At 37.5% G+C, this 13,176-nt stretch overlaps 1 protein-coding gene across 3 annotated transcripts in view; it reads right to left on the reverse strand.

Annotated features, from left to right (window-relative positions):
- The window catches only part of COG6 (component of oligomeric golgi complex 6), a 74,401-nt gene that overhangs the window by 39,656 nt on the left and 21,569 nt on the right, over window positions 1-13,176 (reverse strand). For all 3 annotated transcript variants that reach the window (XM_074329299.1, XM_074329298.1, XM_019756975.2), the window contains exons 9-15: window positions 12,642-12,770; window positions 12,473-12,564; window positions 11,067-11,131; window positions 5,251-5,342; window positions 2,599-2,716; window positions 1,096-1,227; window positions 589-756 (exon numbers count right to left, since the gene is read on the reverse strand). In XM_074329299.1, coding sequence (XP_074185400.1) covers window positions 589-756; window positions 1,096-1,227; window positions 2,599-2,716; window positions 5,251-5,342; window positions 11,067-11,131; window positions 12,473-12,564; window positions 12,642-12,770 — 796 coding nt within the window. The remainder of the gene's footprint in view (window positions 1-588; window positions 757-1,095; window positions 1,228-2,598; window positions 2,717-5,250; window positions 5,343-11,066; window positions 11,132-12,472; window positions 12,565-12,641; window positions 12,771-13,176) is intronic.

Genomic DNA, 13,176 nt, shown 5'->3' on the forward strand with positions numbered 1-13,176 from the left:
TATAGCTCCTGCCAAACTGTTTACATACTTGTGATAACAGAACATTCAGAGTTTTGTTTGTTTTTTAATTACATCTATCAAAAATCACTATGTCAAAATCAGATCCCAAGCATCTGGTAAATTTATAAAAGGCTTTGTTTTAGTCATTTTGCGACCTCTTAAGTGATATTATTTGGTTTAAGGACTAGAGTGATTGGTGTAACAAGTTGTAATGTTTTGCCTTACACTGGTTTACACATAGTTTAAAGTATCTGTCTTCTGTAACACCTTCTGCACTAGTTACACGGCTTGAAAAATACAGCACATTATCCACAATTCAGAAACTGAAATCTGCATACAGAATAATTAAGATTAATCAGAAAAGCTTAATTGTACCATCACATGCCAGTCTGAATACAATGTCTTATTCATTATATATTCTCACTTCTCAAAACAAAACTGAAATACTGAATGTGTGTGTGTACACGTGTGGCCTCCCAGCCAACTTAACAAGGGATTGATAGGAATTAGGTCATAATGCCAGTAACTGAGATCATATATAGAAAAGGGTTCCATCACAATGAGCAGTCATTTTACAGCAATATTAACCTGAAACTGTAGCATTTCCAGACGTCTGTCAGTAAATTCAAACAGAGCTAAAGTTGTCTTCATCATATGTAGGGAATTGACCATGAAAGTGGCCATGTCAGCTGTGCCTAAATTGCTGGCTGATACAGTACACATCTGGAGGAGAGGATCCAAGACACATGATAAAACCTATAAATGAAAACTCAAATTAAATTTTTTCTGTATTTCCCAATCAGTGATACAGGACTGGGTTAATGGCACTTCAGAATGAACGCCAAACTAATCAGAAGGGGATTAACTTACAGAAGTACATAAGAAAATGCTTAAATGGTATAACAATCCTAACAGTTTTTAAAATGAGCATCATTGAATAAATACTTTTTAAATTAAAGAGAAGTGGTTTAATATTTGAAGGAAAAATCCATGAGAGGGACCGTCAAAATACATGGGTCAGAAAATGTCAGAATTTCAACAGAATGTACAACAAAGGAACAACAAGCAATCATTAAAAATAAACTGCCAACATACCTGCACAAAATCAGCTTGACGGGCATCTAACGGTACAACAGAAGAATCGTGAGATGCCAAAACTTCACGCAACAACGTGAGTGTCTGATTTAATGCAGAACTTGGTCCAAGGTCAGGTGGTGGAAGTTCAACCTACAATAAAGTATGGTTTATCAAACGCTGCTTATTATTTTACCACTAAATTTTAATGTATATATAAATGCCAGGTCACCATAAAATAATACATACAAAAGATATAAAGCATTGGTTGACACGTTAGAAAATCAATTAATTTATCAACAGCTTATTTTATATTAATCAGCACAGAAAATGAGCTTTTTGTTAGATTATCTCAGAATTAATATACCACAATTAGAAGTAAAGAATTTGTACTTTTAAAATTCAAAAAATTGTAAAGAAACTTAGTGGTCTTTGAATTACAGAATTATATTTTCATACGGATTTGAAATGGTCTACTGTTTTGTTTTTCTGGCCAAGTCAAAGAAAAAAAGCAATCCAGAGACCTGCATTTCCCCAGCTATAATATCATTGAGAATCAACACCCACCTTCAGGCCCAAATCTCAAAGATTTGCGCCCAATGTATAGGTTTGGGGTCTAGGAATCTATGTTTCAACAAGGACCCCCGGCGATTTTCTGGAGACTGGTCCATGGGCCACACATGTCACAGAAACAGCGTAACACTGCAATTGCCTTGCCTTTCGCTGGGGGTCAGAAAGGAAACTCCTATTAAGGCATCTCTGAGTTTAGGAATATAAGAACTGACTAGGTACTCCAGATGGCATAACTACTGACTGTGCTACAACATATTACAAACCCTGTGCCTAATGTAACCAGGCTATTAAACACAGTAGTAGGATTTAAAAAACACGGTGATCATGATGCACCCTTTAAAAACTTGAATCCTTGATAATAGAACAAAAATAAAGAAGGACATGATCATTGTAAACCCATTCCTTTTAGCCCTGCCACAACACACTGCTTAATTTAAAATATTAGCTCTCACAGGACTCATTCAGGTTTTTGTTGTTGTTAATTTATTTGGTTTTACGTAGGGGAGGGACAGGGATTTGTTATCTTATTTGTTTTCATATTTATAGTATTTAACTCATAAGTGCATAAATTTCACAAGGACAAAACTGGACCATCAGAGAATAGAAATATAAGTAAACTGTGTAGGAAAAAAACATTTAGTAAGAGTTCCAGTTTTCTAATCTGTATAGTAAATCTGATTTAGTTACAAATTTTTGGTTTTAGAAAACTAGAAGTGAAACTAGGGCTTGAGAGCCTATCTCCAATTATGACCCAATGTTACACTGTTCCAGAAACACAGACTATAGACTAGATCCAGCAAGCATCAAATGAATTTTGTTGTTCACAAGGGGAACCCAAAAGAACACCGTAGAGAGTGGGAAAAATCACCACCAGCGGAAAAACAGCACAACATTTTTAAATGTGAAAGACACACATTCACACAGTTTAAGAGATGTATTTTTCAAACATACCTTGTCCATTAATTTACTCGCATGAAGACTCAGGCTATTGAAGAATATTTTTTTGCTAAGCAAATGCATTTCTTCAATGGTGGTCAACAACGTAGCTGCACTATTTCCAACAATGCCACTAAAAAAAGAACATTTCAGGTTCAGGCAGAACAGGTAAAACAATTCAGTTCTTTAACTGAGTACAATTCTTTAGAAAGACCGAGATCTAAATAAAAATTTTTATGTAGAATATAACCTGTGAGTTAAAAACAATTACTCTAGTTCACCTTGGCTTCAACTATCAACTATACCTGCAAACTACCACATTGAGAGTTCCAGCCTTGATTTCTCTGTATTATCTGCTCACCCAGCATCTCCTGTATGTTCACAGGTACATCAAATCCAACATGGCCCAAAGTGAACTGAATTCTTCATGACACACCCACTCCCATCAGCTTGTTCCTCTCCAGCAATGACAATACCATTCACCTACTTGTTCAAACCGAAAGTCAAGAGTTCATCCCTGACTCCTCACATCTTACCCCGTATAGTCCATATGTAAGTCCTATTGGCTGTCACGTGTAACATCTCCAGAACCACCTAGTTTCCATCATCTCCAAGACTATCACTCTAGTCTAACGCATCATCTCTGTTCAGAGCCACAAACTGCTTCCTACAGAGCTGCCTTGTCCCCCCTCCGCCCCGTAACATTACATCATCCACATCGTGCCCGGTCACCTACGTCATCAATCAGCTCGGGTCACTCAAAACCCTCCCCCATCTTCCCCAAGCCACTCAGTAGGAAATCTACATCCTCACCATGGCTGAGGCAGGCCTACAGGATCGGCCCTGCCTTCCTGTGACTTCATCTCCTACTCCTTCTAATCCATCCCACTCCAACCACTGGCCTTCCTCCTGGTCCTCTGTAACACAAGCTTTTCTCGGCCGCAGGGCCCACATAGCCCTATGTAGGATACTCTCCTCCAAGACCTTTTCAATCCCAAAGCCTTCACCTTATTCAGGTCTCTGTTTGAATATCACCTCTACCAAAGGGACCTTCAAAAACAGTCGCACACATATATGTGGTCACTCCCTATACGTCCTACTGCTTTTCTCCTGCTTCATTTTTCCTGTGTCCTTGTCGCACTATCTAAAATTACTTTATTCCTGTTTGTCTCTGCCATTAGAATGTAAGTTTAAGCACTGTCTTGTTCACTGCCGTTTCCTTAGCACCTAAAAGTCTGACATTTATAGTCAACTTTTTAATTGACTAAAGGAGCAAATGTGTGAACAAGTAGAAAAAGTACATGAAAAAATGTATCAAAGGATCCAATTATCACCCTTGAAATTATCATCTTCAAAAACAGCAAAATTATAATTCTCAGAGTTTAAAAAACCTACTATCATGTTCAGAATCCTAATGATCTTATTCTTAGCATTCTCCACATTAGAAACTGAGCTGTCATTATCTTCAAATAACAAATTCCATGCAGCACAATTATGGGCATCACTAAATAGGTAAGTTAAACATTTCACCACTATCACTGCGTTACACAGCGTTAGTTATGTGTTAGCTGCTTTCAGCCATTGTGTTTTCTAAGTATGTCTCATTCTCTTATTTTAGGAAGTCTATACCATTACAATTGAAACTAATGTATTGCTCTTGAGTTGTGGCAAGTGATAATAAATTTATATCTAAATTTTAGAGGACTAAGTCAAATCCTGCCTCTGATCAGTTTTGTGGCTTGTTAGTTTTGTTTGAAAATCTACCGATAGGACACAGAATTCATCTCTTAGCTGTGAAGTTTGGTGTGGTCACTCTCAGCTACTAGGAGATACGTAACCCCACTGCCATGGTCTCTTTTGTTTTGCAAACTAGTGATCCCTGCACCTTTCCTGGATCTGTTATAATTCTCTTGGATTTTAACAATTGGCTTTCTGTTCCTGATACTGTCCTGCTGGATAAAAAGTAATTTTTAAAACATTTTTAATGGATTAATATGGAAATCATCAAAAATAAAGCTTGAAAAGACATTGTTTTAACACAACTACACATATTACATCGTCTTATGGTGCCATTTATAATAAAGCTCAAGTGTATACCATCAACAGATACATGCAAAGTGAAAATGAATGCAAATTTTAGAGTCAAAAATTATATTTTAAATAAAACAAGTGGTTCCTAATCAGATAAGATAGCTTTTTAGAGACGTAAAGTAGCTTTTATTTAGACTAGATAAAGCTATGTTCTATTTTGTCACTAATAGAAAACTAAATGTTAAAGAATTTATGTTATTTATATTCAGAATAGGACGGTTCATTTACTATGCCATATTCTCAGTGTAATATAATAGTTGCTTTAGGTGCCAAGGATCTCTTTTACTAACGTGTTACTATTGTATCACAGACTCATACTGTTGTAAAAGTTGTGTGTGTGCATGTGTGTGTATTTCATATAGCTTTGTTTGGAGAAGAAAGGCAAAAGGAAAGGATGGACTCAAAGAATAGCACACATAATGTGCATACAATGATTCACACAGTTCATTCATGTGGGGGCGGTCTACCAGTTACACTTAGTCATGCAAACAGTGACAACTAAAAGTCTTACACTGAGTTCTAACTGAAATGAGATCCACACAGGATTTAACAAGCACATTTAACCATTCCACTCACCTGATTGTATGATGGTAAAATTTAAGGAGGTTGGAAATTTTATATAATAAAACTGCCCCAGGTTCAGCAACTATTACTTGCTCAATTCGAACCTATTAAAAATGTGAGAAAAATATTAAACATTTCTTAAAAACGTAACTTCTCTTCATTAAGCATGTGTTGTAAATAGCATTAAACATGATAAAATATTATTATTGCAGAAATCACAAAATTTCTTCTGAATAATTTCTGAATATTAAATCATAGCGAGTGATAAAATAACAGGAACATTTTAACACAGATATACTCTCCAAAAAAATGATCCAATCCCTACAGAACTAGCTTAAGGCAGCTGTGACCAAAAATAATCAATACAATGATGAAATTGTTTTGAGGTTTTTCACCACTATATAATGAAATTTAATTCAGCACTGAATTGCAAAGCAATTGTCACATCCCTAAAACTGATTCTCACTGAAAATGTGCTGCTCTCTCACCAAATATTCAAAAAAATGAAAGAACTCTTATCTTTAAACTATTATACCCAGTGTGGGGGCAGAGCCCCAGAAAGTAGTTTCCAGGCTCTCGGCCTCACATAGACAGGTGCTGGCTCAGGTAGTAAATGGCCATCAACTGTGATTGGATGGCCATCAGCTGTGGCTAGTTGGCCGTCAGCTGTAACCAGTGAGCCATTGGCCACTAATATAACTGCTGTGGCTACGCTAGCAGAGGAGAGTGAAAGAGAGTCATCGGTGGGTTGCAGACAAAAGGGACAGCAGGTCGCACGTCCAGTGAACCCAGCCTCCAGTGAGACCGTAGTGGTATGACTCCCCTACCTATGGCTCCGTGGGTGTTCCTTTTTGGCCTCACCATATCCTGCGTTCTTGTATGGGGAGCGGGAGCAGAGACCCCGCAGGCTTCCCCGCACGACACCCAGTTTTTTTTTTATTAGAGAATAGGAAAGCAGACAAATCTTAAATTAGCACCAACATATTTGTCTAATTATAAACTACCAGGGTATTATCAGATCAAGTTCAAGATTAACTTGATCTGTCTCAAGATTAACTACTACTAGGAATCTTTGCTAATTAAATTCCATCCCTCACTGATCTCTCTCTTTATCGTCACTAATTAATAAGCATGATATGTGCTCATTTACGTATCATATCTAAAGCTGCTGCTTATCTTGTCTTGTTTCCTAACTAGAGTCTACACACAAATGTGTTTTCTGCTTCCTGTATATCTCTGTAGCATCTGGCAGAACACACATACACAACAGGTTTCATAAATGCTTGTGAAAGTTGAAGCCTCCCTGGACTTCAATTTTGCAACATGTCATAATGCCAATAAGTGTGATGTGCTAAAGTAAGATTTTAAAAATGCATATATGAGTATAGAAAAATTTCTTAATTATAGAAATTAACTGACCTTTACATTGATAAGTTTGTGAAGCTGATACATCCATTGGCATAAAGTATTAGTCCAGCTATCACAACATTATAGATCGCAGACAGCATTTGAATTTAAAAACCATAATTTTCATATTATAATTTCTTTCTAAATCCAAGGCCTCAATGGGGACTTATATATTATATTTTAAAAAGTGATGTATTCTAAACTGTAATTATTACGGCCAAATATAAAAGATATTAATGTGTAATGCGGGGACTCAGCTCCCACTCCCCACATAAGAAGGTAGGACATGGTGAGGCCAAAAAGGAACACCCACGGAGCCATAGATGAGTCACACCACTATAGTCTCACTGGCGGCTGGGTTGGAGACGCAGGAGGCAGGAGCCACACTATCCACAATGCAATCCGCTTGCTAACTGCACTTTCTAGCTGTAATCCGCCGTCTGCTTCTCTGGCAACCAACCAACCCCACTAGTGTAGCCACGGCAATTATATTAGTGGCTAATGGCTATCTCATTACAACTGATGGCCAACTAGTCACAGCTGACGGCCATCTACTACCCGAGCCAGCACCTTTCCACATGAGTTCGAGAGCCTGGAAACTGTTCTCTGGGACTCTGTCCCCACATAATTGTAAACAGACAGCTCTTTCCTAGCAGAGTTGTAACACCATCTCAGCTATCTGGCAACCTGTCTTCCAGAATTTTCAAGCATCAAGAAAATACTCTTCATTCCAACTCCCTTGAGAAATAAAGTGGGAAAAGAGAGGAGGGAAAGAAAGAAAGAAAAAGAGGGAAGGGCGGGAGGAAGGAAGAGGAGAAAAAGAAAAACAACTTTCACCTCTTTTCACACACACAAAGGTTGCGAGGAAAAGTGGCCTTCTTTTAGCTTCCATGAAAACAGAGAAAGGGCGAAAAATCAGATTTATGCATGATACATCAAGACTGGCTGGTTTGCCACACTGTCTTATGAAGGTTATGTAAGAGGCCAACCATTTTCAGCAAAAGCCAATAGTTGTAGGAGAAACTACAGGAGAGAAGAGAAACAAAAGGAGAACGTAAAAGGGGTAAGAGAAACTAAGGAAGTGCTGGCAGCAGCTGTAATACTAAGTGGGAATCACACACACAGCTGATGGCAGTGCAGAAAAGTCACTAGCGGAGCTCAGAAGTAGTGACGGGAGAACGGCTGAGACATAAAGAGCCTGGACAGTCCTGGCACCTCATGAGCACTTAATACATCGTGACTGCTCCAAGTGGTGTAGATGATAAAAGCAGAAATTAAAAGCAGCAAAATGGGCAGCAGACAATCTGACAACAATCTCGGGAACAGATAAAAGACAACAGTGGCTCTCCACCCCATGCCAGAGAGGGTCAGATCAAGAGCAAGAGAAAGAGGGAGAAATTGTGTTTGTGGCCACAGGGATGAGGGGAGAAGGGAGGACTGCAAGGGATAATGACAATGCTCCTTGGCCTGCCACCACAGAAGGCTGCTCAGGAGTGACACTGTCCCCAAGGACACCCCCGCAGCCCCAGGTACTGACTGTACAGCGCAATGCGGCATTCAGCTCTGCGTACTTCCCAGGCCACCTAGCTTTGTATTTATACCTATTTTCATAGAAGCCACCATGGTTTAGGGAGCTCAGGAGCACATAACACACTCAAGTTGTTATTAGAAGAGAGAAAATTCATATACTGGCTGGTAATATCTCACCAATCTAGAACATTCACCTAAAAAGAAGGATCGTTTGATCTATGGACATGAAAAACAAAGATTCATTATATTAATTCTGATGTTATTAGCTACAACCTTGGAGTAAAGATACCTGTAAAGTCATAGGCTTGATGTTGATGACCCCTCTGCAAAATATGTAATTTTATTCCTATGTAATTTTAAATTTAGAGCAATGATTTTTAAAACTAGAAATGACTTTAGAGATCATATCTTAATACAGACATTTACAAATATGTAATCCACTACTTGTGAAATTTCACTTTATTAACCCAAAGAAAAGGTTAAACATGGAGTAGAGTTAAACAAATGTAGTTTTGCAAGGATATCTCCCACTACCATTACAACCTTTTGTTTATGCTTCTAAAAAATCAAAATCTCCTCTGCTCTAAAAAAATTAAATCATAGAGTAAAAAGACAGGAACAGAAATTTAGCCAAAACATCCATTATCTTATGCCATTATGAAAAGTGTAGCTGCTTATCAATTAGAAATAAAAAAATTTACATTAATGGAATGTAAAAGCAAATGGATCACTAAGAAAAACACTGCAAATTTTAATTGCAAAAGAAAATAGGAAAGCTTTTTTCTTCAGCTAACAACTGTATCGTGAGAATATTAGTTAGCCAAATGAGGTAATATAGAAAGAAAATTCTTAAAATGACTTAACATCATGTATGAGTACTTATAGGAAGGCAGGAGCTGTTTGATGAGATAAGACATCACTGCCACGCTAACCTGATGTGTATCTACTACCTGTTAAATATACTCTGGAATATGCAATAAATGTTACTATCATATGGAAAGATTTCAGGTTTCTGTCGCTTCAGAAACTAAAGAGCTTTTTGTTCATTTTACAATAAAAAGATCTTTGCTTGCTTACTTAGAAGAGGTTTCTTCTTCACCTTTTGATATTTAACATTAAAATTTCCCAAGGAGTCACAATAATGGCCCACACCTTTTTGGGCATATAAACTTAAAGAAAATGAAATGAGAATGTCTAAGTACATTGTAAAACAAAGGCAGACTGTAGCATGTAATTTCTTTATATAGTCAACGGATGTCATTTTAAACATTTTTAACATATTTGTTACTCCAACCAGGACAGGAAAATCTAAGGCCCATTCCAATCCTACAATCCTCGAATTATATTTTATACAATTTACTTAAAAAGAAAAGCTATAACAAGGAACATAATACCATAAATAAAGAGAGGGGAGAAAGAAAAGTAAGGCCATATTACACTTTGTCCATATTACACTTCGCTTCACAGATAAAATTTATTCACCAAAATGACTAGGAGTTTCATTTAAATATATGTAATCACCAAAATGTATGAAAAATATAAAAAGGAAACTTATTTGTATTCTCCCTTTTCTTCTTTTATCTTTCCAGTAACTGCTAGAGTACAAAACAAGGAATATTTATATGAGTATAAATGTCTGAAAACCAAACTATGTCAAGTAAATTTTTCATTTGGGAGAAATAAGTAAAATAATTTCAAAATACTTGGCTATTTATTTACTGAATATGTAACTGAGCTCTAAGCTGATTAAGTTATAGTAATAAATACGCAAGTGGTAATAATATTTACAATAGTAATAACTAAAACTATCACAAGGTGTGAGACTTTCTTGCGTGGAACAAAATACTAAAGAAAATCTTAGGAACAAACAAACAAAATTAGTTTTAAAATTTGGTTCTTGGTAATAATAAATCACAAAACGTGTGGATTTCAATTTCTATATCGTATAGTGAAGTCAGTCAATAAGGAAAAATAAACTAACAATTGCAAAGCATTCTGGGAATATCAATAAAGAAAAACTGCACGTGTTGCAAGCCCAGCAGACACCAGGAACTATGTGCTTCAGCTATACAGTGGTACCTCGGTTTTCGAATGTAATCCACAAGTTCTGAAATGTTCAAAAACAGTTAGGCCTCAGGATCTTGCACTCAGCAGAAGCTGCGTGACATGTTCAACTTCTGAGTCATGTTCGAAAACCGAAGAATTTACTTCCGGCTTTACGGTGTTCAGAAACCAAAATGTTCATCAACGGAGATGGAGATGTTCGAAAACCAAGGTACTACTGTAGTTTTCTCATCTAATCCCGACAGCCCTTGGTAGTGATAGTTTTATATATAGGTTTAACGTGAGTAAATTAACGTGCAGAAGAGTTAGGCAATTTGAACACATGAACACAATTAAGCGGCTAAGTGGGAATTCTCACACTAGTTTGACTTCAAATTCTGTTCCCTGTACTATAAATAGCATTGACAACACATACATATTATTCTCTCCCTGGAGCTATCATTTAATGTTACAACAAAAATTTACTATACTTGAAGCAATAAAGTAAATGTAATATGTTCTGAGTAAATCTGTTAAGGATTCATAGACTAGTTATTTCAATTTAATAGACTTTCTCAACTGATTTAACAAATTACTGTGGGAAAAATAATAGGTAAAAAAAATAAATCAACATATGCAAACGGGAATATTTCAAATTGTCTTTCTTAGAGAGAAAATTGATAATGATTATTTTAAAATGTATCTTATTATCTTGTAGGAACACTAATGTGTTAATTTGATAAAAATGACAGCTTTAATTCAAGCTGTTATCTGTGTGTTTAAACTCTTAAGCATAAGGCAGAATTTAACCAGATACCATATAAATATACAAATACAAACTATTTTACCTTTAGAGGCCTGCACACACCCTCAGTGATATGCCCAACAACTTCTTGAATATTTTCTTCAACACCTGCAATTAATTACAACATAACTGAAAAACTTTGTCCATATTACACTTCACTTCACAGACGTTCACAAGACTAACAACAATAATAACACATGTGATTAAGGGCTCTAATAACAAACATTTAAAATAACCTTAATAATATTTTATTAAGTTCAGTACCTTCTAGGGCATTACTAATGATGTTAATATCTGAGTCTAGAGCCCTGTTAATTCATTACCACACCTTGCAATCTCACGAAAAATGGACATTTACTAAATACCGACTATTTGTCAAGCTCTGTACTGGGGACTTCATTTATAATCACCTTCATTTTTATAGATGGTGAAACCGAGGCTTAGGAGAATTAAGCCACTCCCACAGAATAACCTATTTCGTCTAACTCCAATCTATTTTCTTCCTGCCTCTTAATGCTGCCTCTCATATAAACTTTCTGAAACATCTTTTAAGAAATACATTCTCTTAAACTGGATGATCAGAATAACAGAAAACTTGAAGAAAGTGCAGACTTTGTGCCAGTCTAACAGATATGTTGGTGTAATTTCAATAGGAAAGAGTTAAAAATGAGGGCTAGTCTTGCCACCAATTTGTACACAGGCCATTCCTGCAGACCATGTGCTAACCCAGAATGATGTGGGGTCATGCTGTGCAAGAGAAGTGATACCAGTCACAATAATTCACTTCACTTCCCACCAAACCAGAACATCTTAACTACCTATTAACCCCTTCTACAACGCTCATTTTAAGGTAGTCACAACAAAGGAGATTTAAAATTCTGTGAATAAAAGATATCAGCGACTCATAAACAGTCATTTTTCTTCCTTGAAAGCAAGACCAAAATTTTAAGTACATTTAGTACATAGGTAATTGTTCAAAAAACTTTACAACAGCCACATGAGAATGAAAAAAGGGGGTGGGGAGTTTCCTTTTTCCCTTCTCATGCGGCTGTTGTCAAGTTTTTTGAACAATTACCTAAATGAATGAGTCGTTTAATGTCCGTAAGCAAGTCGCTTGGCCTGTTTACTCTCAGATGAAATGAAGACAACCCCACCTTCTGCCTTTAAAGTGCTGTGGCAAGGGAGACCTGAGATACGGTCTGCTGAGGCACCCCAGAAATGCCTCAGAAGTGAAGCCGAGGCCAGGCTTGAGATGAAGGTCATCAGCCTCCACTATCAAAGTGCACAGTTGTGGGACAGGATGAAAGTGATGGGGAAGAACGTTTATTAGCAGCCAAGGGGGAAACAAGAGAAAGATGAATTCGCATGGGCATTGTACCATGGAGGCGTGAAGAAGACAGTGAGACAGAGAAGCCCTTAGGTTTCAGCAGTAACAGCCGCAGGACCCACCTTGTGTGGTTACGTGCTTGAGGAGAGCTTCCAGGTGTTCCTTTTCAGAAGCAGTAGCTTGATGCAGCCAGGCCAACATATCTCCTACATATCTAATGGGAAATGAAACGTTAGTCAAGATTTCTCTCAGGAAAACACCCCATAGTCCAATACCGCCCGACTACTATACCTCAGAGGGTCATGGGAGTGCATTTCGATGGGTCTAGGCGTACCTCCTGGGCCCCCTCTTGTAAGCGCATCAATAAATCCACGGACAACCGTGCTTCTTCTGGCTGTTCCAAATTCATCTAAGGTATACCTGGAAGAACAAGTCATGTGACAAATAGTTGTTTTCCTTCCCAATGGTTGTATCAAACTATTCATGCGATTTCTAAGGTAAGACACTGGTGGAGACAAAGACAGGGTGAAGAACGAACCACAGAGACGATCACCCAGTCATGTGGTAACTGCTCCTGCCAAACCAGAGCCAAGCCTGAGAGGCCTGCAAAGCAAGGAGAGAAGGCACCAGAGGGAGGGGGAAGCTGGTGCCGGCAAGGATGGGATCCCCCTGCAGAAAATGGAGGCGCCCAAACAGACCAGGCACAGACAGCTACAGGTGCTGGAGATGCCAAGCGAAGGGTGTGCATTGTTGATAACTGTATACTTCCGGTGACTGTATAAAACTTTTATCAAGTTTTATAAAAATGCAGAATTTTGTTTTAAAA

This window comes from Rhinolophus sinicus, linkage group LG04 (genome assembly GCF_036562045.2).
Source record: "Rhinolophus sinicus isolate RSC01 linkage group LG04, ASM3656204v1, whole genome shotgun sequence".
Classification (NCBI taxonomy): Eukaryota; Metazoa; Chordata; class Mammalia; order Chiroptera; family Rhinolophidae; genus Rhinolophus; species Rhinolophus sinicus.